The sequence below is a fragment of the Huiozyma naganishii genome, chromosome 8 (genome assembly GCF_000348985.1).
Source record: "Huiozyma naganishii CBS 8797 chromosome 8, complete genome".
Lineage (NCBI taxonomy): Eukaryota > Fungi > Ascomycota > Saccharomycetes > Saccharomycetales > Saccharomycetaceae > Huiozyma > Huiozyma naganishii.
Genome location: NC_035929.1, coordinates 673,285 through 698,295, shown reverse-complemented (window position 1 = coordinate 698,295; position 25,011 = coordinate 673,285). Strand labels below are relative to the sequence as shown.

Genomic DNA, 25,011 nt, shown 5'->3' with positions numbered 1-25,011 from the left:
CCAAATTTAGAATGGTTTTTTCTATTTTTTATTATTTTTTTTGGTCTTCATTTTTTTCCCTTTTTGGGAGCAGTATAAATTTCACGGACGCAAGAACGTACTTGCGATAGATATACTTGCAATAAGGTGGTTCGATGCACAGTATGGTGAATAAGTGATTGTGTGCGTGTTTGGTAGTCTGTGAATCGTTACAATTTTAAAGGAACCAACACATTACAGTCAACAATGGGTATGTTAGGAGATGTATACGGTTAACACGGCAGGTCCAGGAGATTTGGTGCCGGGGGCGCGACGTTCCTGCCTGTGTTACATGAAGAAATAATAGCAATGAACTGTTACTAACAAGCTTAATATCTTGATTGATTCTATTCCCTTAGTTAACGTTCCAAAGACCAGAAAGACTTACTGTAAGGGTAAGACCTGCCGTAAGCACACCCAGCACAAGGTCACTCAATACAAGGCAGGTAAGGCTTCTCTATTTGCCCAAGGTAAGAGACGTTACGACCGGAAGCAATCTGGTTTCGGTGGTCAGACCAAGCCTGTTTTCCACAAAAAGGCCAAGACTACCAAGAAGGTTGTCTTGAGATTGGAATGTGTCGCTTGTAAGACGAGAGCCCAGTTGACTTTGAAGAGATGTAAGCATTTCGAATTGGGTGGTGAGAAGAAGCAAAAGGGTGCTGCTTTGCAATTTTAAATGTGAAGGAATAATAATGACCGATAACCTCTGTATCAATTCTTTTTCCCCTCTACAGTTCACATATAATACACTTTTTTATTCAATGCATATTGTAATTAATTCAACCTCTCGTTGTCAAGATATAAATTAGGAACGTAAACATTGCTCAAAAGGCAGAACCTTTGATATTTAGGACATCCAAGTAGGCATTTCGTACCTTCAGAGGAAGTTACTACTAAGAAACAAGAAACAGAGTATATTTTTAGAAGAAAATGTGGATACAGCTGATTCCCAATGCATCACTTAAATAATCAGCATCAGGCGCCCAGCAACGTTCAATTTATCTACGCTTCAGCGACCATCACAGTTGAGGGAGGTATAGAAAGTTTGAATCACCCTCTGGATAATTAAAAGAATAAAAATCCGGTGTATGACAGTGCATTCGCGATATTATTATGATGTTGGTTCCTTTAAAAGTGAGATTTAAACAAACGGGAAGTGCGAGCGAAGTAAAAATCCCATTGAATTTGGAACTCTTTGAAAGACGTGTTTTTATATGTGTATTGAGTAATCCGGGTAAACGCTGGTGTATTTGCTTTTCTTCTGCCTCTTTAATATTGGAAATCTACTGACTAGCTATTTTTTTTATGTAGGGCTTGTATAACAGTTCTGTACTGCTTATACCAGGAGACTGAAGATTCGAGTATCTTTACGCTGTCTTCTTCTGTAAACGTTGCAATTGGTGTGGGACTCGAGCTTGGTAGCCGATAAAGATCAGCCATGCAATTGTGGATACGAACACAAATATGATTGATCTGTACGGTTCGTTCACATTCAAGAATGGATAAGGGTACGCCTGTCCTGTAGATACGTCGATGAGGGCTGCCAAAAATTTGTAATAGGCAAACCCGGTCCCCGTAATGACAAGCCACGCTTTGCCATTGGATATCTTGAATTTCGACCCGTATCCGGAGAGATAGTGGTCACCCAGCAGGAAGACAATGGGCCAGAAGTGGATGGCCAAGTCTACCGAGATGGGGATCGGATACCTCATACCAGCTGGAATATCTTGTGCGATTAACCTCAAGGCGAATAATCTCAGTGGCCAGTACACTAACGGCACGATGGTTTCCATAATGAGAGCAAAGGGTAAAGTGATTTCTCTACTCACAAGTGCGGACACCGCCTTCCACTGCTGGACCTCTGCACCAGCACATCTTTGTACAAACCAATTGATGACATTTGCCGTGTTGTTGATCACTGTGACAACCACTGAAATGTTTGTTAGAAACTGCTTGTGTCCAGCTTTCTTTAAGCTTGCGGGCAACACCACACACGAACAATGGTACAACCCCCAGGAACACACGATCGCAGAAACCACATTTATCACTAGAGAGGAAAGGGTAGGAGTAAGGCCAGCACCACTACTAGTCTGTTTGTTAATCATATCTTTGTCTCCTACTATACTTCCAACTTGTTTGCAATATCTTCCCTTCTCTAACAAAAATGGTCTACTTTAAAGTGTAAACTGCTCGACAACCCAAAATGTTCCCCTCTTTTCAATGAACAACACCCAGAGTTTGCTCTAGATCTGTTGATAACTACAACTACTCCGAACAACCCCCTGGAACGCTGCAACAGCAACCTTAAACCATTTCCCAGTCACGCGACATCGCCGAACATAGGAACAGTACGAAAAAACTAAGGGTAAAAATACAAAGTGGGTAAGAGAAACCTTGAACCCAAAAGGAACAGAAGGAGGCGATGCCCATCGCCTGTTCTAGACACGCTCTTACCATATATGGATATGGAAGCAGATGAAGTCTATTATATTCAATCCTGAAGGGGGTGGCTCCAATGGAAGTGAAGGTCCGGAACGTTTTGAGGATGTCACCCCCACACACCATCCGGGAGCTGCCGTACATCTTCCTCCCCTTCTTCAAGGACTTGGAAAGATTGAATACAACTAATCCGATCTTCCTGAAAAGTTGGTGATCTCCCTGAGGCCTTTTTCTCTTTCATGTGCTCTTCCAGTGGCCCTTTCAGGGAGTAGAGATGGGTGTTCCTGGGCCCCTAGGGCTCTAGCTGGAACTGCATTAGTACTACCAATGGGTGATGGTGATTGTGTTTCTGAGAAAAGTTCCGTGCTGCGGTTCTTTCTTGTCAGATCGTGGGGAGGCGTAGTCTATTCCACTCACTTCCCCTAATGAGTTCGTGGTTTCTTTCCACCTTAACAAATGCTTCTACGCATGGTGACGTTTCCCGTGTGGGGAGGTTGGTGAAGAGCGCGACCAACAGTTGGTTCGAAGTCCATAAGGGGATGGGCATCCCCCATTCCTTTTTGGTCTATTGGGTTTCCATTCGTCAGTTTGTTCTCATAGGGATATAGCTGGGGTTATCACCCTTAAAGGTTGGTCAACGAACAAGATGGAGTTTCCTACTTTCATGCACACACTCTCTCTCAAGTTTTAAGGGTGCGATGATGGTATGTTGGCAAGTTTCGAGTATCTGAGAAGGTCCATTTAATATAAAAGGGTCAAATTGAGGCACTCCCTTCTCTTTCCCTGGTCAACTCTTTGTACCCTTAGGAGAGAAGCTAACCATCAAAGACCCAACACAACTAAATGCTATACTCTTCGTTAATTTCCGTTTTCTTGGCTGTCGCATCCTTCAGTGATGCAGCTGCCCTAAACTTCAGGAAGAGAGATATTCTCTACAGACGTCAAGGCAACGAGACTGCTGGCGGTGCCGGCGGTGCCTCCAACATGACTGGTGGCGGCGGTGCTTCTAACATGACTGGTGGCGGTGCTTCCAACATGACCGGCGGCGGCAGTCAAGTGCCTGTCGTGACCATTGGCGGCTCTGGTTTGAGTTCCAACGCTTCTGCCCAGGGCCAAGTTAACGCTACCGGTGTTTTGAGCGTCACCCAATTGTACCAGGTCTCTGAACAAATTGAGAGTTCTTTGAAGGCCAACCACGGTTGTGTCATTGTCGGTAAGAAGAAATCGTTCGAGTCGATGGCCTTTTTCAGCGCCATCGTTTTCAACAGCACTGCTCCAATTGTTCTATGCGAAGATGCTGCTATTGGTACCGTCGTTGCCAGCGACCCTGGCGCTGCTGGGCGTGGTCCATTGATCATCTTCAAGAACACAATCTACTCCGGTACCCTTCCAGCCTACAACGTCCCAGTCGGTGTGGTCAACGACGACCACTCGTGCTTCTGGTTCTACGATGCCGCGATGCCACAGTTGACCCAATGGAACTCGACTTTGAGAACGAACTTCACGAACTTCACCAGCACGAGCTCCCAGGCACAAGTCAACGTTCCAATCGTCTTTGAGGAAGGCATCTCTCCAACTTTGCTACAGTCTGTCGGTTCCTTCATTCAAGGGTTGGTCGTCATCGGTTCCGGCCAGAACTCCACCGATATGAGTTCCAGCGGTGCCCCAAGCATCCCAGTCGTGTACGCACAAGAATCAAGATTGGTGAACGCTGTCAACAACTCCACCATGCCATCCAACGCGATCTCCGCCGGTTACTTGACCCCAATCCAGGCCCAGATCATGTTGTCTGTCGCCGTTGTCAACGGTGTCAACTCTACGGAAAGTTTGAAGTCGCTATTCCCTTCGCCAGCTTGAACTGGGAAGAGGAGTATCTTTTTCTCACTACTTTCATGAACATTTAACGACTAACTACTTAAGTAAGTACTCGTGTTTTTTTCTTTCCCTCGTTCTATTTAGTTTATATTAGTTCTCTCACTTTCTTCTTATTTTTTACTTCAAGTAAGTCTTTATTTTTTAATAATATAGCAGAATGTGTTCATTTTCTGCAAAGATATTGAATTAAAGTATGATAAGGAATGTGCTGATATTTTTAATTACGCCGTATACGTAATTCTACGAGTTACATGTGGTGCTACTTGCTCGAGTACTTGCTTAGCTAAGACTGTTGTGTCATGAGTCCATTCCACAATTTATCGTTACAAAAGTAGCTGCTGTCTCTTCTCCACACTCCCCAGTTTCAATATCGGGGGGAAGCATCGTAAGTGAACAACAATCCCTTCAAGTTACCATGAGCTACGGACCACAGAGTAAGTAATACACCCGGCGTCCCCCCCATTTGTCCAACTCAACTCAGCCTCTTCCCCCTTTTCTGGCACCGTAACCTCAGTGTCCCAATTGGGGAACACGTCTTACTAAATAGTGCTTGGAAACAAGAAAAACAGAACAGGACTGAAAAGAGAGCTACATTTGAGAGTCTAAGGACTTACAATATCTGCTTCCCATGTATGGGTCGATATATGCGTTGTTCCTTTGCTCTACCCCCCCTTCTCTTGAAGTCAGCAAGGGGGGGGGCACACTTACTTACTTACGTTGTATGTAGTCCTCTCTTCCCCGCCGCGTCTTATTTCTGGCCTTTTCTTCCGGGGTCCTCCGTTCCGCAACCCCTGAGTTTGCTGTTGCTTCTCAGTACCCCTTTGACTTGATCTCAGTAAAGTCTAAGTGAGTTCTGTTGCCTCCCCTTCCTCCTTTTTTTTACTATATATAGTGAGTTCTATGGGGTTTCTGCATCCTGTATTATTGTTGAGGTGTCTTCTACTATACTTTCACTTCTCAACACTAAAACCTGTAATCTACAACAGATAAAGCAAGAAAATATAATTGTATGTCTTTGGAATTGGGTGCCGTGTCTTTGTCATGGCTTTGATATCCGCTTTTTACTAACATGAAAAGTGCAAGGGGTGGCAGGGAGTTCTCTCTAATCACACTCTGTATTACTTGAAGATAACTAAATATGAACACATACATTGTCCAGTTTGACGAAAAGAGGGAAGGTAAGGATGTCCCAGCGCTTATGTACGACGAAACCTGGAAGATCGTCGACAGTATGGGTGGTTCCGTCCTACACAAGATGACCACCGCTGTGGTCCCAGGTCTGGTCATCAACCTACCAGAAAAGGTCGTCGGTGACTTCACGTCGAAGGTCATGGACATGGGTTCCTCGAAGGGTGTGAAGGTCAACGTCGAAAAGGACCAGAAGGTGCACGCCAACGCTAAGGAAGAGAAGTAATCGATTCAAGAAGTCCAAAAGGTTGCGTCACTTTATTTGTTTAATTAAAACAGTGTGTTAATCTATATATGTCCAATGTACAAACTAAAACGTTTTAAGCGCGCACTCATGGGGTTCTCTTCTCGAAGAACTCGATTAGACTGACGTTCACCCTACGAACAGCCTCAATCAGTCTATCCTTCTCTGCAAAGGAGATGGCCGTTCTGATCAGCCCACATTTGTCCCTCGAGAACTCCGTGTCGACGGCCATCTTGTACGCGAGCACAATCCCAACACCGTTCTTCATGAAATACTTCTCCACTTTGTTCATCTCTTCAATAATGTTGACGTCGGACCCGCTGCCGAAATTGATCTTGATGTCAACGAACATACCAGCTGACGGTTCAATAACAGAGAAGTACCCCTTGGCGAAGGCCTCTGTCTTGTAGAACTCGGGCAACATCACGTTCCTCCGCACCGTGTACTCCGATGCGATCTGGATGATCCAGTGCAGCCACGAATCGACCATGGGCATTTTCTCCCGTTGCGACAATGTTTGCAAAGTGGAATACACAAGCGCTTGCGAGATGCTGCTTGGAGCTCTCGTGGACACGTCCGCCAAGTACAAGATCTTCTCGATGAAGTACTTGTTCCCGGCAATGAAACTGAGCCGCAACCCAGGTGCAAACAATTTAGAAAAGGTCTCCAATCTGAGTACGCGGCCGTCCGTGTCCATTGAGATGAACGATTTGATGATCATGTCATTGATGTACCCGTCCACGGTGATCCCGTCGTACTTGTTTTCACTTGGAGTCTCTCTGTTGAAATGTGGTAGTCTCAAGTACCCGTAAGGGTCGTCCTCCACGATGATGAAATTGTGTCTCTGTGCAAGAGCGTAGATCTGCCGTCTCTTCTCGTACGACAGCGAGACCCCAGTTGGATTCTGCCCAGTGACGACAGTGTACATCAAAGTGGGTTTAGGGAGGTGCTTGTGTGGACCTACCGCCCAGTTCTCCAATAGGTCTGCCAAGTACTCGACATCGATCCCCTCGTGGTTTGGGTCGAATTGCTTATCGTTGTTGAAATTGTCCGAGGTGACTTCATCCAGGTTCAATTTCATCGGGACAATATGTGCCCCAGTACCCAAGATTGTCCCGACAACGGGTACAAAAGTGAATTCCTCCACGAGCACAGTGGTGTTCCGGTCCGCCAAAATATCGAACACTTTGTAAAGAGAGTCACTAGACCCGTTCGCAAGAATCGTGTCCCACCCGTTGTACAGTGGGGTGTTACCGATCCTTTGCAAGAAGCTCTTGGTAAAATTGAGCAACGGGTCAAGCCCCTCCGTGGCGCTGTACTGCAGCGTGTCTGGGAGGGGCAACTCCTCGGGGGACTTCCTTGTCATCTTCCCGTACGTGGATGTCGAGTTTTCAGTCTCCAATTCCGAATCGAAGGGGTGGTCGCACACTTTGACATCGATGGACTTCACTGGGAAGAACCCTGGACTGGGCAGCCCCAAGAAAAGCGGGATCAGGTCACCCGCGGCAGGCTTACTCTTCAAGAAGTCGTCCTCTTGCAAGTGGGCGTACTTTGGATCCGGTTCCCAGAATGTGACGTACTGCTTCTTCTTGAAGCTTTCGGACAGAAACCCGCCGTACTTGGCCTCCAACTCTTGAACGCTTAAATCTGGCTTCCCCATCGTTTGGTCTTCTAGTAACGGGGATCGAGAGAAACAAACAAACCCTCTTCGGTAACGTGCAGCAAGGGCGTGCTGTATCTATACCACACCGGAATGACCTTTCCCCTCGCAGAAGATCTTCGTCTTGAATGAAGCAGGTGCCCCGATAAGAAACGGATAACACCGTACAACGTGCTATCCTCAATCGCCCACCCAAACACCGGGGCACGTGCGAGACCCGGGGAAGTTGATGGATGGGCCGCTGCGAGGAGAGGGACACCGCCGGGGTCTGCACCTGACGTGGCCGGTCAAGCCGTGCGTCGAGCGAAGAGGGGGAGCAGTGCCCACGTTCTCGGTCTCGCACTATTTGACTTGCTGACAACGTGGGCCCTCTCTTGAACGTGCGTGCTTGGAGCACGACCATGCATCTATAACGTGTGTGCGAGCTTGTATATATGAGGAGGGGGGTGGCAGAGTTGTAAGATCCCACGGCACAACCCTCCACCAAAGACACCTGCCCTCAAATGACTGAAATATCCAGCGACACACACTGCAAGAGTAAATTTTTCGGCTCCGACACGGACTCGGCAATTACCGACTTGACCACTATATACAGCCGTGCCACGCTCGACACCACCGACGCGGACTCGCTCGCAGGGACAGTCCCCAGACAAGTCCCCCAGTGTGTCTGTGCACAGCACAAAGCGGCCAATGCCACCGGCACAGACAATCTTGGCGGGAAACTCAGGTCTGTCAAGGACGGCGTCGTCAAGTGTTCGAAACGTCTGCGCAGACTCAACCCGCAGATGTACCACGACTATATACGGCTTGCACAGGGGGATGAGGACACGGCGGCACACAAGTCCATCTACAGCTACTACAATGCGTACGACGAGCGGCGGACCGCGAGCAAGGCGCGGCCCGCGGCGCCCACTGCCCGCCGCGGGCCAGCGGTGGTGGACGCCGCCGCCGTCAGGAGCTACTGGCTCGACGAAACACCGCTCACGGACCTCGAGTTCGAGGACTCCACGGACGAGGAGTGAGCCCAACTGCCAACCACCCGTCCAGTACGTACAGCACTTTATGTAAGAACGCGACGCGTGCGCCTTTTGTCTCCAGTTCGCTGTTTCCTCTTTGGGACACCGTCAACAATGAAAAATAAGCTATTACCCCGCTTCTAGTAATATTTTGTTTCTTTTTTTTGGCGTTCGAGAAAAATCAGAAAACTGAAACAAAAATTTTCTTTCATAAGCAGGACGCTGAAGAGACGTGTTGCGGGAAGCAGGCTACGGTTATTTGTTGGTCGGGGGGTTTCACAAGTGGGTAAGTTAATCACACATACCGTTCCGTGTTGGTTGTATTTATTTTGTTGTGCTTGTTGTTGCTTTGAAATTGTTTTTTTTTCTGTTCTTGAAGGCTTGAAGAACAAGGGAAACACAATCGCTACTGCTACTGATATTACAGGTTAATCCGTTCTTTTTGCCTTTGCTCAATTGTTTATTCCGGACTGAGTCATCATTTTCTTTCTTCCTGAATCATTATTACGTTTTGTAAGCACTTTTAAGCTTTGCAACGTAGAGGAAATAGAGATAGCGAGAAACTGCCACCGACGTTGATAAGTGCAGTTACAGTTGTCTTAGTCATATTCAAGGAGTTAGACTCGCAGATCAGCAGACTGCGTAGCAAGCTCGCAGGAGTCACGCAACAGATGATGGCCAACGGGAACACCGCGCTGGCAGTCAGCCAATTGACAAACGTTCAATACAACTCGAGACCGGCCTCAAACATGATGGGCCAGGCGTCCACGTCGTCGCGCGCGGACAACGACGCCAACGTCGTAGGGTTACACTACAAGATAGGGAAGAAGATAGGCGAGGGGTCCTTTGGTGTTCTGTTCGAAGGTGTCAACATGATCAACGGTGTATCCGTGGCGATTAAATTTGAGCCCAGGAAAACGGAGGCCCCGCAGTTGAAGGACGAGTACAGGACGTACAAGATCATGGCAGGCACCCCGGGCATCCCGCTCGCGTACTATTTCGGTCAAGAGGGGTTGCACAACATCCTCGTGATTGACCTGCTGGGACCCTCTCTCGAGGATCTCTTTGATTGGTGTGGGAGGAAATTCACTCCGAAGACCGTCGTGCAGATCGCAGTCCAAATGATCACCTTCTTGGAGGAACTTCATAACCATGACCTCATCTACAGAGATATCAAGCCGGACAACTTCCTCATCGGGAGACCGGGCCAACCTGACGAAAATAATATTCATATGATCGACTTCGGCATGGCCAAACAGTACCGAGATCCAAAGACGAAACAGCACATCCCATACAGAGAGAAGAAGTCGCTCAGTGGGACTGCCCGGTACATGTCAATAAACACTCACTTGGGGAGAGAACAGTCCAGAAGAGACGACATGGAGGCCATGGGCCACGTGTTTTTTTACTTCCTGCGTGGGTCGCTACCATGGCAAGGGTTGAAGGCGCCCAACAATAAGCAAAAATACGAAAAGATTGGTGAGAAGAAGCGTACTACAAACGTGTACGACTTGGCACAGGGGTACCCGATCCAGTTTGGGCGGTACTTGGAAATAGTAAGAAACCTCGGGTTTGACGAGACACCGGACTACGAGGGGTACCGCCAGTTGATGCTCTCGGTCCTCGACGACTCTCATGAGACTGCAGACGGGAAATATGACTGGATGAAACTGAATGGCGGGCATGGGTATGACCTCTCGATCAACAAGAAACCTAACCTGCACGGCTACGGTCACCCAACACCACCAAACGAGAAATCAAGAAGACACAAACACGGTAAAATTGGCAACCAGCTTCCGCAACTACCACAGCAGGTTCCACAACCCATGTCTCAACAGCAACAGCAGAATTTACAAGCTCAACAGCGGGCTCAACAGCAGTTCGGTCAAAAGATGCCGCAGAAGGCCGGCATGGTCAACGGCGGTAACTACAACAACTTCGACCCAAACTCGTACGAGTCCTTCCAGCAGCAATCGCAGCAGAGATTTTCCCAGCAGCAATTGCACCAACAGCAGTACCAACAAAAGATAATGATGCAGGGCCAGAAAAACTACTCGCCACAGGTGGCAGCAGCCAATGGTTCACCGGTGAACAACGGCACTGGCGGATATCAAAGACAGCAAGACCCTATGGTTCAAGGTCAAGGCGGGATGCAATCTTCTGCACAGCCACTACAATCTGCGGGCCATGCAAACCCCTCGTCCACTGCTCACCAGCAGCAGCAACAACCTATTGCCACTAACCAAGCTTCAGAAAGTTCAGTGGAAGAGCATAAGGGCTTTTTCGCGAAACTCGGTTGTTGCTGAGGAGAGGGGCGACACGGTACCAAACCCAAAGGTCAGCTTCTCTTTCTCGCATCGTTGCATCCCTCATCGACTCACAAATCTGCATCTGTACAATCTTCTTATCTCATTTTCAAGGCACTCACCCACTAATTTATTATGAATATCTTTTATTTTGGACTTCACAGAACTATGAGGTAGTATGTAAACTATTTATCTTCTATAATCAAAGACCATAACGATATAGGCTCAAGTCAAATCAATGATCTCTTGTGGTGTGCTTTTCTGTGTTCCCCCGTTTTCGTTGCCATCATCATCATCATCATCGTCTAGGACAATGATATCTTCGTTGACTGTGTCCATGTGACCGTGCAACTCCAGAACCTCCTCTACATCGACTTGTGCATCTGTATCATCGATCTTCTCGACCATTGTGAATCTCGGTATTTTTGTTACCGTTCCCCTGTCAAGTCGAGACAAAGCCGCCTTTGCAGCCATCTCTCTTGCAGAGTGTGTAGATTCTTTGGAACTTGCACTGCCATTGCCCAGCTTTCTTGTGTCCATTGCCATTAACCTTTGCTTTCTGATCCGACCTGAATCATGCCGTATTCTGGCTTTCCCCTGGACCCCGCCAAGCTTCCTGCCCTGACCGAGAAAACAGTCTACAAGCCCCAAAGTCTCTATCACGTACTGTCTTCCACACCACTCTGCCATCTGTTTCTTGAACGCCGCGTTGTGTGGGCCCACCCTGTTGTGGGTTAACTCGTGGACCATCACCTGCATGATCTGGTCGCGAGGTAGGAAACTCTGCGGATCCCCAGGGCATCTCAGCCGCAACAAGATCTTCTGTCCCGCGTTGACGTTCAACCCAAGTAGGTTACCGTTCTTAGGGTAGAATTCAGCAAGAGTCTGCACTTTGAGATGGTTCTCCCGCATCAGATACGAGATGGACTTGTATATATCGTGAAGCAGTCCATGTGCGACCTCCGTTCGAGGGTACGATTTCAGGTACGTGATGGACCCAATGTGCGGGTTCTCAGCAACACCAGCAGCCATCTCTCAGTGGTGGCTGTCCGCAGCGCAGTCCTCGGGTGGATCGCTTATAGCGCATCCTGCAAGAACTGTTCGCCTGTGACAAGAAACGACTGTAAACAGAAAATTTTGGGCGCTGGCACTAGATCAAGAGCGGTACAAACACTTTGACACATCGGCGACACGTTTTGCTTGTTGCTGACACTATACTTACCGCTACTGCTACGTTGCAATTGTTCGCTACTCCCAAATGTCAAAGGGAATCATCAAGAAGGAGGACAGCGTCTTCAACTTGACGAAACCTGCTCTGTACTCGATTTATGACACTGATGTCACACGCAGCGAGCAGGACTACAGGCTGCTCCATGAGCGTCCCGTGCACTTGGGGTCCGGCAGAGTGCGCCACAAGCGGAAGATGCACGAGGTGTTGCTGAACGGTGTCATTGCCGTGACGCTTCTGTTCTGGACGGGTGTTCTCTTTGCCAAACTTTCCGCTGAGTTGTACGACAACAGATCCTTGAAGAAATGGATGCTCTCGTACACTTTGGACCACATATCGAAATGGGTCAACACGTACGTTGTTAGTGTCCCCGCGTTTGCCGTCTACGGTGTTCTTGGAGTGCTTTGCGGTGTCAGCGTCCCACTATTGGACGAATACGTGTTCCAGCACCGTCTGGACGACGGTGTCGACTTCAAGTCCGTGCTTAAGTGTCTGAATGCTCTACTAGGTGTGTGCTTTGGTATCAGGACCATTCAATGGTCCTCTTCAATGCAAGGTGCCGGTGCCTGGTGTCTTCTGAACGTGCTTCTGTGGGTTTTCTTCGACGGCACTTGGTCCATACTGACAATGGGCACGGCAGTTGTTTTAGTCAGTGTTGTCATGGGCCGCGGTGCAAGCTCTTCGCTGTCGTACTTGCTGTACATAGTAGACTTCTATTCCTTCAGCTTCATGATCTTTGGGAAGCTTGGACGGTACCTGTTCAACTAGAACAGCTGCATCGCAGGTAGCGCGTGGAACCGTCTTGCGTGCAAAACAGAAGATGAGCATTGAATATACATACGTTGAGATATATATATGCGAGTGTATGATACGTAATTGGATAGACGAAGGAGGGAATCTGATGACGAACGGTTTGTATACCATATATTTGAGAATATCTACTTGTGTGGTGACCTTGGCGGAGGCCCGCTGGATATGCTGCCCTGCCTCTCGATCTTATTCGACGTGGATGCGTCGACGCTTCCAGCACTATTACTCATGCGGCGCTTTATTATCGACCGTCTCAGCCCGCTTGGGTTCGTCAGGGGCAGGTTGTTGCTCGAGTTCATAACCATCTCGTTGGACTTCACCACGCCGGCCTGGTTCAGCGCGTAGTCACCACTGTCAAAGTACTTCCGCTCCTGCATCTTATGCTTGAGCAAGTCCTTCTTCGAGGGCAGCTTACCGTACATCTTGTACAGTTTCAACTCCTGCGCAGACAACTGCGAAACATCCACCTTCTGGCCCTCGTCGTCCTTCACCGTGTGCGTCTTCGTCAAGTCAATACGACTCCCAGTGGGGGAAAGATCTTCAGACATGACTGCGCGTGACTCTGCTGCTGTTACTGTGTCCCCTCTGCAACTTCAGATGAGAGCCCTTTGCAAGTAAGCGACTCTTTACCACTTCAATATATTATTATAATTATATTGCAATATATCAAATCGCACGACGGAGAGGGGGGGAGAGGACAAGAACGGAGCATTGAAGTCACAACTTTGCAGTGAAGATACGTACAGGGTGTACCGACAGACATGTTGCTGAAGCGTATATCTGCTGCATTAGTGGCCGCGGTTCAGCTGTGCCATGGGATGGTATCTTACAGTGGTGAGAAAGTAGTGAGGTTCTGGGTCGACGCTGACGGCTTGGAGGTTGAGAGGCGCGAGTTGCTAAGCAGTGTGCTTAACTGTTCCTCGTGCAGTATTTGGACTGTGAACAGTAAGTTTATGGACGTCCATGTGGGGAATTCTGAGGATCTTACAGCGATGGATTCGCTGACGTCTATCATGCACGAGGTTATCGTCGAAGATCTGGATTCTGCTATCCGGGGTACTTTCCCCGTTGCAGACGACGACCTGGAATTGTGGGAAACGGTGCATGCTAGCGGCAGTCAGCAGAACTTCCAGGTTGGCGGGCCAGACTCGAAGTTACAAGTGTTTCACGCGCTATCCGGTTTCTTCTTCAAAGAGTTCAGAGACTTGAGGACGCTCAATATATGGTTTGCCCTGTTGAAGGAGACATTCCCGCAACTGGTGGAGATTGAAGAGTACGGTGAAACTCCAGAGGGGAATAAACTTCAGGCACTGCATCTGGCAGCGCACAACCAGGAACTAAACCCGGAGAGGAAAACCGTTATGTCACTGGAGGGATCCATGCAAGGGAGTAGGTCAGCGTATCTACAGCTTGCTTTATCACGGCACAGTTGCTTGCCTAACTACGACACGCCCACGGGCAAGAGAGAGACACAATACTTGAATTCCTTGGACTTCATCTTCGTGCCAGTGTTCAACCCAGACGGGTACAATTACACGTGGACATCCGATCGGTTGTGGAGGAAGAACCGGCAAGAGACGTATTTAAGTTCGTGTCGCGGTATCGACATCGACAGATCTTTCGGGTACGAGTGGTCCTCGAGCGATGACTTCCCCTGCAACGAGAACTACGCGGGCGAGGTACCCTTCGAAGCCGTAGAAGCACGGCTGTGGTCGGAGTACCTGTACCACGTGAAGCGCGACTACAAGATATACGGGTTCTTAGACCTGCACTCTTACTCCCAAGAGATCCTGTACCCATATGCGTATTCCTGTGAATCTGTCCCTCGCGACCTGGAGAATCTGATGGAGCTGTCATTCGGGCTTTCGAAGGCCATCCGTGCCGTTTCCGGGAAACATTACGACGTGTTGCCCGCGTGCAAAGACAGGGGTTCCGATTTGACACCTGGGCTTGGCTCTGGGTCCGCCCTGGATTTCATGTACCACAACCGTGCACACTGGGCCTTCCAGATCAAACTGAGAGACACTGGGAACCACGGGTTCCTGCTCCCACCAAAGTACATCGAGCCTGTCGGCAGGGAGGCCTACGGAGCGTTCAAGTATTTCTGTGATTTCATCCTAGACCCGGAGAACTGAGCCCAAGCGTTGCACGAACTGGTCAGCAATATATATGTGTGTATGTACGTGCCGTACCATGGGGACAGGCAATCCGGTGTGATTCCAAGACTAAACGCACCAGTTTTGTCCCAGTGCCCTCTTCGCTACTACAAAAAGCCTAGATTCTTCACGATATCTGTCATGACGTATCGATGCGCACCCAAACTTGCTTGTTTCCCCTGCAGCAGCAGTATAGTGGGGTAGGTAGACCTGCATCCCGGTCAGCGCGGCCCTAGTGCGGGTTCCCGGCCGCGACCTTTCTTTTCTTACTGCTGGCTGCCTCGAGCGATCACATAATCAGCTCACGGAACAATAGAAATCGCTCGAGAAGAGCGGATTATCTAAACGGGATTACTTAAGGAGAGGCCTGCGGGGCACTAAATAGAAGTGTATATATGTTTGTGTGTGTGTCTGTTCTTGTTGGGACGGGGATAATAGTTGCATACACATCAGTGTAGAGTCAGTACGCAACCGGTCCTGTTAACGGAAAGCAACCCCAGGCAGGCATCAGCGCTCGCAATACGTCATTTTTGTTGTTGTTTCAAATCTCGCGTGGTTTTCTCGAGGAGAGACGGAAACTTACAGAGATCCGCGGGATAGTCATAAAAGAGCAAGAGGGGCACGGAGCCAGGAGTGACAGCTGCTACCGTTGCTCTGGAGGTATCGTTCGGTTATTGTACATTTTCTTTAAAGCTTGCAAGCAAGCAGGCTCGAGGAATTCACTCAAATATTGATCCAGGATCAACTGGCGTTTCACCCCCAGCTAGTTAGCTCCCACGGCAAGCGTCATTCTGAAACAGAAGTTCTGAAATTCTGGTACAAACGGAGAGACCGGTCGTTGTTACCTCTTCGATTTTTCTACTAATTCAGGAAATCTCGAAGAAACCGTACGTCTATCACTTCCCATCTTTCGTCGTTATACGTGCAATTATATTTCCTTGTGTTGTGCCTGACCACAAGTCACCAAGATCACTCTCCAGCGTCCATTTAGGCTCACAACTGCACAACTTGGTGAGGAAAGATGTTGAGAGTACTTACGGAGCAAGACGACTTCGAGCATAAAACTCTGATAAACCACGGGCAATCGGCGGAGACCGGGACAGATCCGTTGAAGTCTCCAGTGTCGAGTGCCTCGACGTCGATCAACAACGAGTTCTTGACTCTATCAAGCAATACAAGTGAAACATCGGTCACTGTTGAAAACAGTGCAACACCGGGAAGTGGCACTGCACCACCGCTTGCTGTCAAGCGGATTATATCGCCTAACTACGCAAACTTTAATACTGCTGGGCCCGCTCAACTATCAACGTCGAAATACACTTTTAACAACGATTTCTTACTCTACATTGACAGGGCCCCAAGCAGAGTCCCAGGTTACAAAACATCGAACCCAAATAGAACAGTGCGATTCCCCATCTATGAAAATATAACGACTTGTTCGAGGGACGACCAGCCGCCGGCATACACACCTGCGGTAAACAAGTACGCCATCGTATCGTTGAAGTTTGAAAGAGTATCGCCTTATGAACCATCGACGTCGAGGTCTTGGAGGGACTGTGTAATGGAGATCAACTCGACGCAGTTGAATTTTTACGCCCTGGATGACACCATTACAAACAAAATCAAAGAACTGTCAAGCTCCATCTCAACGGTGACTGGGGAATACAAAACCTCGAGCATTCTGTCCCTGTCATCGAAGCGCGTGAAAGGCGTGAAGGAACTCACACCAGAAAGTGAACGAATTGTGCGCCAAATGGTGGAAAAGAATAAACAACACTATTTGTCGGATTCAAACATGTTCAAATCATTCACTTTGCAATTTGCCTCGTACGGGATACCAATAGACTACGACAAGAAAGCGTTCGTGCTGAGACTACGTTGCGAAACAGAACAGTTTTTAATCAGTTTCAACAACGTCGACGACCTCATCATGTGGTCCATGTACCTATCCGTTGGTATTTCTGTATCATTAGACCTCGATTTTAGAGATCTGCCGGACTACAGAGTCGTCCCCAGAAGACGTATGAGGAGACGCAGGAGAAGCCAAAGAAGGAAACATTCCAGAGTGAGAAGCAGAACCCAGAGTATAACCTCATCGTTAACCACCATGGCAAAGGGATCCAAATCTTTCCAAAATTCATCAAGCGGGAGCCACCTCTATTTAGCCGAGTTCAACAGAATTTTGTCCTCGTCATCTACCTCCAGTGGTAAATTCAGTACCACCACTAGTAGAAGGGGTAGCAGCGCCAGTTTGAGCGCACACCAAAGCGCAGCAAATAGTTCTGATAGCGTACAGACATTGAATTCTTCGTTTAAATGGAAATTAAGAAACATATTTAAGAGCCAGTCAAACAAATCTTTTCCTGATACACCACCAAATAGTGGTATAAGTTCTCCAGAACCAATAAGAAGAACATCACTTTTATTGCCATTGACCCAGGTGTCGGGTGCCGAGACGGGTAGTAGCGGTAGAACGAGGTCTACCTCTTCACCAACGGTTCCTTTCAGTTTAAATAGCCAGTGCATGTCAACTCCCAAAAATACAAGAAAGATGTCCATCTCGACAATGACGAATGTGAGCCCCACAGCCCAGAATATGCAGCCTTCAGTTGCGCCAAATTATAGAGATAGAGCCAACAATGTGTTGCATATGCCAGTTGCGGGTCGCAGTCATGCTGTAGGAATGCAAAGTGAAACCATCGACGAAGGTATATCGGAGCACCGCACAGACTATGCTAATATATCTACCTATATTGCAGAGGAGAGTGCAGATGTTGCTTGTGATGATGATGAAGAAATTGAAGATCCATCGGATATTTATAGAGAGGAGGGTTTATTCTACGATTCATACGATGATGAAGAGGAAGATTTGGAGGGTGCTGATGATGACGACGATGATGATGATGAATATGACTACCACGATGCATATAGATCAGGCAATTTTTCTGGAAACAGTGATCTGAGATGGCTCACATCCTCCGGAAATGACGATGTTAAGTGGAATCCAATTCCTTTCAACACAACTCGGAAAAAGTATGTCCGTGATTCCCTGAGATGCATTAGGCCGTTGATCGAGGATCAGGAATGGATTGGGGCTGTTATTTTCAGACCTACTAAGGAGCCATCCTACAAAACTAATAATGTACCTATGTGGTTGGGTGATTCTGATAACGGCGCGCACAAGAAAAGGCTCAATTATTTGAGCGGGACCGATTACTCCAAAGTTAAGAACCATTACTTGAAGGCATACATTGTGGGACCAGTGGGATATTTAAAAGCAGAATCAAAGGTATTTACGAAAAGCTCGCGGAAGAAGTGATGGCATGCCCACTGCGATATGTCGTTAGTATAGTTATGAGCCGTCCAATAATATTTATATCTAGACGATAGGGACGACGCCTGAACTTTGGCTACTGTATTGCCTTTATAGTTTATCTTAAGTGTGTATGCAAATGTACAGTTCATGGGTCTTCGTTAGTGGTTAACCGTGACCACCGATTTCTTTAAAGAATTCTTTATAAAATAAGTTAGATATTACAATAAAAGCAGAGACGGTATGTGAACGAGAGTATTAAGGGTACGGAGGGTTATATAATGGCTGATGATAGCTTTTCCACTCTGTACAATCAGCCCGTGGTATTAGATAATGGTTCTGCAATTCTGAAAGCTGGTTTTAGCGGTGATGAAACCCCTGCTATTTTGGAGTATACAATGGCCGGCAAGCCGCGCTACAAGAAAGTGATGACAACGGGGCTCGAGGATAGAACCTTTGTAGGGAACGAGGCACAGCGATTAAGAGGTCTTTTAGCTTTGAGAAGGCCCATTTCTCGAGGCGAAGTTACCAACTGGGACGATATGGAACTGCTTTGGTCTCATATCTTTTACAGCAAATTGCAATTGGGTCAAGGAAATTCGCAAATCGGGGATCATCCTTTACTGATTACGGAGGCGCCACTAAACTCTACCAAAAACCGGGAAACTATGTGCGAGATACTTTATGAAACCTTCAACTTTGATGCGTTGTACGTTGCTCATCCTGCAGTTTTATCCTTATATGCTACTGGACAAACCACTGGCTGTGTATTAGAGTGTGGTGAGGGGTACAGTGCATCGACTCCTGTATACCAAGGATTTGCTCTGCCCTCTTCAATACGACGGATAGACATTGGTGGTAGGGATATAACACAAGAGTTGCAATTTTATATAAGGAAGAGCACAGGGCTCTCGTTGTTCTCAAATAGTGAACAAGAGATTGTAAGAACAATCAAGGAGAAGGCCAACTACGTGGCCCTGGACTATAAGTTTGAGGAGGAGAAGTTCTTCATCCATGAAAGAGAGAACACGTCAACGGTTAAGTTGCCCGATGGTCAGGAGTTGACGTTCGGGAAGGGCAAGTACAGAACCTCTGAGATTTTATTCCAACCTCAGCTCATAGGATCAGAATGTGTCAGTGTCCCCGAAATGCTGCTCGAATCGATAAACAAGGTTGATATGGATCTTCGGACCCAGCTCCTCGAGAACATAGTTTTGAGTGGTGGTACAACAATGTTAAAAGGGTTTGACCAAAGAACAATGAGCGAGACGAAAAAAATGCTACCGAAACATACAAAGGTCAAGATAAGGTCGCTTGCTGAAAGGTCGTACATAGCGTGGATTGGCGGATCGATACTGTCTGGGCTTTACGGATTCAGAAACCTGTGGCTCACCAGAGAAATGTACGAGGAGGACCCCAGTATGGTACATAGGAAGTTTCTGTGAGAGCGAGTGATTCAAAAGTTCTTCGTTCTTTTGATGAGTGTGTTTATGACAATATACTACATATTTAGGACACAGAAAGAAAGTGGGAAAAGATAAAAATGTAAGCAAAGACCCGGTAGCAAAAGGGTGTCCCGTTGATAACTTCGATAGATAACGGATTTCAATTGATAGTGAGCAACAGACCGTTTTAGATTGTTTTGTTGTGTTTCGTTCACGCTTTTTCAAATTAGATGCAGTAGTATCTGTCACCAAAGTCACCAAGACCTGGGACTAGGTATTTCTGTTCGTTCAGACCTTTGTCTAAAACACCCGTTACAATTTTAACATCTGGGTGGGCAGCATGGTATCTGTCGATACCTTCCTTGCTGCAGATCAGGTTCAAAAAGTAGATTCTTTCTGGTTTCACCCCTCTCTTGATTAGTACATCGGTGGCCATGATGGCGCTACCCCCTGTAGCCAGCATTGGGTCTAACAAAAACACGTATCTATCTGAGATATCTTCTGGTAGCTTTTCGTAGAAGAGTTTTGGCAAAGCTGTCTCTTCGTCTCTTTGAATCAAGATTTTACCGATACGAACAGACCTACAGCAGTCTCTCAGCCCTTGTTCCATGGACTCACCGGCCCTCACTATGGAAACCCCGCAGATTCTGCCAACAAAGGAGACACCTGTGAAGTCTTCGCCCGTGTGTGTAGCGACGGTCTTTGGTGTCACTGGAAGGTGGTTCAAACCTTCCTCGACTAGCAGTCTGATGATTCTGTCGGAATAAAAAATGAAATCTGGTCTTGTGGTGTTCTTGTCCCTAATGATGGTATATAGCCCCAACAATTGGTTGGTCTGTGGAAGCAAGTATACGTTCTTGAAAGGTTCAGTGGACATTGTTAATCGAATATGGGTTGTTTTGTGGTATTATTGGTCAAGCCTTCTCTCGTGTTTTTTCACCCAAATATACGGAAAAAAGATTATCTAATCGGGATAGACGTCAATTGATGATCCGCAAGCGATGCCTCCTAAAGTGCACAAATTGAAAATTTTCTGTCACAGCTCATCGCATTTATACAGTAAATTTTTCACTTTATCAAAAAAAAAAATTTTCGATGAGATCGAAATATTCACTTTTTATTTCCGACGGGCGAAGAGGGATCCGTCATTAACGCCGTGGGAGATACTACCGTCACTACTAACAGCCACTGGTCTGAGACAGCCAGGTTTCTAGTACAAGGACAGCAGGAGTAGTTCATGGGGGGACTGGGGTTAGTCGATGAAAGGTATACCTATATATGATTTAGTAGTATATATTTATGTCGGTGGGCAGCCAGTTAAGCGTGCTGCTTTTTCCGGTGGATACAAGATGAGCTGACGGTGGTGACATTTATTGCGAGCTTTGCATGTATATTACTTCGGATCCCTCCAGTGGGCTTATGGAAACGAGAATGTTGCCTCTTATGACGGTGAAGCCCAAATCCCTCGTCTTGTCTCTTGAGATTTCGTCGTTGGCGTCCTTTAGGTACTCAGCCGTTTCGTCCAGTACCAAGTTCATCAATTGGTCATATCCCTTCAGCACACCTACCACCAATTTGTCGCCCATCAGCTTGACACGAACTTTAGAATCCTTGTACTTCGCAAGGTCCACAATAGCCTCTCTTTTAGGGCTTTCGAATTTCTTTTTCTGTTGCTGCTGTTGTTGCTGTTGCTGTTCCTTCATTGGTTTCTCTTGGTTCTATAGAATATAACAAAACAAAAAGGAGGGAAACTGTTAGTAAATATAGGCAAAGAGTTGCGTCGGTTGGCCAACAAGAAGAACTGAAAGCCCAAAATGAAAATTATAAAATAAATGTCTTCCTTAGCCAGCCGAGTATATTTTATTTTTTTAGGCAGGTGGGGGGGTATACGTACAATTGAACTCATATTAGCACTGTGTTGAGTCCTGTGGGTCTTGACCGTGCACTAGAAGGGGATGTCCGCTTTCACAGAACGCACCATTTGAGAGTCTGGTGGTTAATTTCACAAGTATTTTTTTTCTGCTCTTTTTTGACTAGGGTTTGGGAACTGCTGAAGAGACGGTGCAAATTAGGGCTTCTGAAAGTGACGGTCTTGAGTTACGTCTGGACGGTCAGCGGACGCCTTGGTCACTTCTAGATGCTCTACGGGGGTAGGATAGCTGCAGATGGTCACGGTATTTGTTGACTCTGCACTTTGCTCCACATCGTACGAGCTGGATGACGGGATTTCGCTCGAAACGTTGGTCTCGAAGTTGAAACTTCTCACAGGAATTGAGGTTGAGGATATGAAACTGACATTGCAAAGTAGACTTGGTGGTGAGGGCGAGTCTATTGTTTATCCCACACGAGATTTGGGGCACGACTTTGCTATCCGGTCCGTTGCTCGGATTATGGTTGAGGATACAAACTCAGACTCGCTCGTCAACGCCCTGAAAGAATCAATCGATAACAGATCCCGGCAAAATGCAAGCAGTTTTTCCCTATCTGAAGAGCAATACAGCCAAAAACAGAATTCTGTTCTTCAATGGAAGAAACAGGCCAAGTTGGGAAGGTTCGACCCAAAGTACTCCTCAAAACGTGCCATTGAAGACTCATTGATTGATGATCGGTTGAAAGAATTGGAGGTTGGTCAACGGTGTTGTGTGACCACAGGCAATAAGCCCAATCAGCTCGAGAGAAGAGGATGGTTGCGGTTTATAGGCAAAGTACCTGATATTAGCGAAACTGATATATGGTGTGGGATTGAGTTCGATGATGCTGTTGGGAAAAATGAAGGTGCCGTGAAGGGTACTACGTACTTTGGTCCTGTGGCCAAGAACCATGGTGGGTTTCTTAAACCTCTATGTGTGCACACAGGTTCTGAATTTACCCCAAGAGCATCAGACGATACCTCTGACGAAGAAGTATGAGACCGACTAAATTTCACATCGTTTCTAATTGATGAAGGCTAAATGCACCGTAAGAAATGAAACATAACATTAGCAAGTTTTGTATCGCTTTACAAAGGTGGATTTGAACAGCGACAGAAAACATATACGTATTGTACATATCCTCAAAGAGAAAAGAAAACGGCAATTATCCCTGATTGGCATCGTTGTTTCTCTTTACCGCTGCCCCCTTACCTTTGGGTATATTTGCTGCTTTTTCCGTTGTGTGGGTAAACACAGAAACATTTTGCAATTGTTCCCCACAACCTCTTCCGTTGAACACGCTCTTTAAATAAATCAGCGCCCACGTCCAAGCTGTTGCTTTGATGTGATATTGACTTGGATAACCCTACCGTCAACCTGGGCACCGTTAAACATCACTTGCAACCGTTCCAACTCGGGGACCGATGGACGCGCCATCATAACATGCGCGGTAGCGGATCCTGTTGGTAAGTCCCTCAATTTAATGCTGGCGATCTTGCACTTGCCCACTTTTTGCAAGACTTCCTTCAAGTTTTCCCTGTCAATTCCAATGGTCAAGTTGGATATGGCCAATAGCTGGTCCTCTGCTCTGGTGCTGGTAGACAAAACGAGTCTGTTTTGTGGTATCTGCGCCTGCGACGAACCAGACCTAGGTCCGTTGCTCCTCCCCGGAACAACGTTCTTACCTCTAGATCTCTTCCTAGAGGTTTTATTAGCTATATCTCTCTCGGCGTTGATTGCCTCGAGCAACTCCTTGCGGCTTGCTCTATTTTTAACGGACCCAGGTCCCGTGGCCACCTTCCGCTTCGCCTTAACTCGCAGCTCAGCCTGTCTCAGCAGAATCCCGACATTATCGTCACTCAATAAGTGTCCATTCGCAACGGAAAACCCACGGCGTGGTTTCGACGTTCTTCTGAACAACTCAGGATCCAGGAAAAGTTCGCTATTGAAATTATCCCCGAAGTCCTCATTCATGGCACCACGAGCATCACCTCTCTTCCTTCTCCGTCTTAACTTGTTCTTACTCTGCTGCTTCGACAACTGCTCGTCCTCCGACGTGGTGGTGAAGATACGGAGCGGACCTCCCATATCTGATTCGTTACCCACTGCAACGAGGCCAACTCTTCCGTTTTGTTGCTGCTGCTGCTGCTGCGTTCCACGGGCACCGTTGCTATTACTTCTTCTTCCCCTCTTCCCCGCCATATTCTTATCGCTAGAATTGGTCCCTGCAAGTCTACCGGATCGCAAAGTTGGGACCTGATCGTAACATTGACGAAACGGAAGATCCTCTGCGCTGTTCTCCGTTCAAAGTTATTTTGACGGCAGGACAAAAAAAATTACAGCGAAAAATTGCTATCAAAAATTCAACGACGCATTTTGTGACGCGGAAATTTTAGTGCGTCGCGGTATTAATTTGTGACAGATCAGGCTGGGGTACGATGCAGCGGGGAAATGGATCAGTGGGTGGGTAGTAGTACATCCGGCTGGGTGGGTAATTGTGATATTTATTAATCTTTTTCCAGTAATCTATTCGCTTTCCTCCCTCCCTTAGCTTTTGAGAAGGCGTCTGGTGCCTCTTAATAAGTAGTTCTTTTTTCCACATTTTTTTCCCGCGAAACGGACATGGCGCAGACTCAAAAGGGAGATAGCTCTTGCTTCATTGTTTATTCCCCCCGGGGGGGGAGGGGGGGAGGGGGGAGGGGTCTATTGGTTCGAAAAAAACCAAAAACTATAATCAAATAGGTCAGAAAGGAGGAATTGTGTGGACCGAATTCTTTGAAATAGGCAAAATGCATCTTACAATCGTCACTGTGTGTGATCATCCAATGATTTCAATGATACGTGAATTTTCCGTTTCGGTTTTTTCTTCACAATTCCGAGTGACTGCGTCAATGACCGTGGATGTTGCGAGGTCCCCTCTATTGGTGCACTGGCATCATCGGTAGAATTCAGAATTTTGTTATTTCTTCGCTCCAGCATTTTTTTCTTCCTCTCGAACTCGGCGAGACCACTTTGTAAATAGTTGTCCTCTTTCTTCTGCGTCTGCTGCCGGTCTCTGTCTGCATCTTTGAAGAATTGCAACTCGCTTTTGCTTAACCGGTTGAACTTTTCCTTCTCCCGCACCTGCTTCTTGAACACCTTCTGCTTGTTGATAGCATTCGCTCGCAGTTGGTCCTGCAGCGTCTTTCGCCGCCTTCGTTGCCGCTCATGCTCGTACTTGTTCTGCTCGTGCTCCTCTTTCGCCTTCTGTGTCTGTATATCGGACGCACCTTCCGAGATAAAGGTCAGCGGTCTTTTCGGCCGCGGCGTGCTCTTGTCTACCATCAGTCAATCAAGCAATGCAAACATTGGCAAAGCAAAGCCAACAACCGTATTCCCCTTCCTCACCAAACCCCGTCGAGGA

At 47.3% G+C, this 25,011-nt stretch overlaps 18 protein-coding genes across 18 annotated transcripts; 10 read left to right on the top strand and 8 right to left on the bottom strand.

Moving 5' to 3' along the window:
* Positions 1-225: 225 nt before the first annotated feature.
* On the top strand, positions 226-694 carry RPL42B (60S ribosomal protein eL42; the record flags this gene model as incomplete). The annotated part of the gene is made up of 2 exons (XM_022609661.1): positions 226-229; positions 378-694. 2 exons carry the CDS (start codon positions 226-228, stop codon positions 692-694), a joined length of 321 nt encoding a protein of 106 aa, XP_022466036.1.
* Positions 695-1,385: 691 nt separating this feature from the next.
* On the bottom strand, positions 1,386-2,123 carry KNAG0H03760 (uncharacterized protein; the record flags this gene model as incomplete). The annotated part of the gene is made up of 1 exon (XM_022609660.1): positions 1,386-2,123. The coding sequence occupies one exon, from the start codon at positions 2,121-2,123 to the stop codon at positions 1,386-1,388; it is 738 nt and encodes a 245-aa protein (XP_022466035.1).
* Positions 2,124-3,300: 1,177 nt separating this feature from the next.
* SPS100 (Sps100p) lies at positions 3,301-4,314 on the top strand (the record flags this gene model as incomplete). Its single annotated transcript, XM_022609659.1, has 1 exon — positions 3,301-4,314. One exon carries the CDS (start codon positions 3,301-3,303, stop codon positions 4,312-4,314), a length of 1,014 nt encoding a protein of 337 aa, XP_022466034.1.
* Positions 4,315-5,470: 1,156 nt separating this feature from the next.
* Positions 5,471-5,746, top strand: KNAG0H03740 (uncharacterized protein; the record flags this gene model as incomplete). Its single annotated transcript, XM_022609658.1, has 1 exon — positions 5,471-5,746. One exon carries the CDS (start codon positions 5,471-5,473, stop codon positions 5,744-5,746), a length of 276 nt encoding a protein of 91 aa, XP_022466033.1.
* Positions 5,747-5,852: 106 nt separating this feature from the next.
* On the bottom strand, positions 5,853-7,424 carry ARO9 (aromatic-amino-acid:2-oxoglutarate transaminase; the record flags this gene model as incomplete). The annotated part of the gene is made up of 1 exon (XM_022609657.1): positions 5,853-7,424. The coding sequence occupies one exon, from the start codon at positions 7,422-7,424 to the stop codon at positions 5,853-5,855; it is 1,572 nt and encodes a 523-aa protein (XP_022466032.1).
* Positions 7,425-7,927: 503 nt separating this feature from the next.
* On the top strand, positions 7,928-8,446 carry SPL2 (Spl2p; the record flags this gene model as incomplete). The annotated part of the gene is made up of 1 exon (XM_022609656.1): positions 7,928-8,446. The coding sequence occupies one exon, from the start codon at positions 7,928-7,930 to the stop codon at positions 8,444-8,446; it is 519 nt and encodes a 172-aa protein (XP_022466031.1).
* A 665-nt stretch (positions 8,447-9,111) lies between these two features.
* Positions 9,112-10,746, top strand: YCK1 (serine/threonine protein kinase YCK1; the record flags this gene model as incomplete). Its single annotated transcript, XM_022609655.1, has 1 exon — positions 9,112-10,746. One exon carries the CDS (start codon positions 9,112-9,114, stop codon positions 10,744-10,746), a length of 1,635 nt encoding a protein of 544 aa, XP_022466030.1.
* Positions 10,747-10,971: 225 nt separating this feature from the next.
* Positions 10,972-11,778, bottom strand: WSS1 (metalloendopeptidase WSS1; the record flags this gene model as incomplete). Its single annotated transcript, XM_022609654.1, has 1 exon — positions 10,972-11,778. One exon carries the CDS (start codon positions 11,776-11,778, stop codon positions 10,972-10,974), a length of 807 nt encoding a protein of 268 aa, XP_022466029.1.
* Positions 11,779-12,004: 226 nt separating this feature from the next.
* Positions 12,005-12,742, top strand: NSG1 (Nsg1p; the record flags this gene model as incomplete). The annotated part of the gene is made up of 1 exon (XM_022609653.1): positions 12,005-12,742. The coding sequence occupies one exon, from the start codon at positions 12,005-12,007 to the stop codon at positions 12,740-12,742; it is 738 nt and encodes a 245-aa protein (XP_022466028.1).
* Positions 12,743-12,912: 170 nt separating this feature from the next.
* Positions 12,913-13,332, bottom strand: IGO2 (phosphatase regulator; the record flags this gene model as incomplete). Its single annotated transcript, XM_022609652.1, has 1 exon — positions 12,913-13,332. One exon carries the CDS (start codon positions 13,330-13,332, stop codon positions 12,913-12,915), a length of 420 nt encoding a protein of 139 aa, XP_022466027.1.
* A 213-nt stretch (positions 13,333-13,545) lies between these two features.
* Positions 13,546-14,919, top strand: ECM14 (putative metallocarboxypeptidase; the record flags this gene model as incomplete). The annotated part of the gene is made up of 1 exon (XM_022609650.1): positions 13,546-14,919. One exon carries the CDS (start codon positions 13,546-13,548, stop codon positions 14,917-14,919), a length of 1,374 nt encoding a protein of 457 aa, XP_022466026.1.
* A 1,042-nt stretch (positions 14,920-15,961) lies between these two features.
* Positions 15,962-18,259, top strand: KNAG0H03660 (uncharacterized protein; the record flags this gene model as incomplete). The annotated part of the gene is made up of 1 exon (XM_022609649.1): positions 15,962-18,259. One exon carries the CDS (start codon positions 15,962-15,964, stop codon positions 18,257-18,259), a length of 2,298 nt encoding a protein of 765 aa, XP_022466025.1.
* A 275-nt stretch (positions 18,260-18,534) lies between these two features.
* Positions 18,535-19,698, top strand: ARP1 (actin-related protein 1; the record flags this gene model as incomplete). The annotated part of the gene is made up of 1 exon (XM_022609648.1): positions 18,535-19,698. The coding sequence occupies one exon, from the start codon at positions 18,535-18,537 to the stop codon at positions 19,696-19,698; it is 1,164 nt and encodes a 387-aa protein (XP_022466024.1).
* Positions 19,699-19,924: 226 nt separating this feature from the next.
* On the bottom strand, positions 19,925-20,575 carry FUR1 (uracil phosphoribosyltransferase; the record flags this gene model as incomplete). Its single annotated transcript, XM_022609647.1, has 1 exon — positions 19,925-20,575. The coding sequence occupies one exon, from the start codon at positions 20,573-20,575 to the stop codon at positions 19,925-19,927; it is 651 nt and encodes a 216-aa protein (XP_022466023.1).
* Positions 20,576-21,068: 493 nt separating this feature from the next.
* On the bottom strand, positions 21,069-21,604 carry LSM7 (Sm-like protein LSM7; the record flags this gene model as incomplete). The annotated part of the gene is made up of 2 exons (XM_022609646.1): positions 21,069-21,416; positions 21,593-21,604. The coding sequence occupies 2 exons, from the start codon at positions 21,602-21,604 to the stop codon at positions 21,069-21,071; spliced, it is 360 nt and encodes a 119-aa protein (XP_022466022.1).
* Positions 21,605-21,863: 259 nt separating this feature from the next.
* On the top strand, positions 21,864-22,607 carry ALF1 (Alf1p; the record flags this gene model as incomplete). Its single annotated transcript, XM_022609645.1, has 1 exon — positions 21,864-22,607. The coding sequence occupies one exon, from the start codon at positions 21,864-21,866 to the stop codon at positions 22,605-22,607; it is 744 nt and encodes a 247-aa protein (XP_022466021.1).
* Positions 22,608-22,922: 315 nt separating this feature from the next.
* On the bottom strand, positions 22,923-23,810 carry KNAG0H03610 (uncharacterized protein; the record flags this gene model as incomplete). The annotated part of the gene is made up of 1 exon (XM_022609644.1): positions 22,923-23,810. One exon carries the CDS (start codon positions 23,808-23,810, stop codon positions 22,923-22,925), a length of 888 nt encoding a protein of 295 aa, XP_022466020.1.
* Positions 23,811-24,413: 603 nt separating this feature from the next.
* On the bottom strand, positions 24,414-24,932 carry FYV6 (Fyv6p; the record flags this gene model as incomplete). Its single annotated transcript, XM_022609643.1, has 1 exon — positions 24,414-24,932. The coding sequence occupies one exon, from the start codon at positions 24,930-24,932 to the stop codon at positions 24,414-24,416; it is 519 nt and encodes a 172-aa protein (XP_022466019.1).
* Between the last annotated feature and the right edge of the window lie 79 nt (positions 24,933-25,011).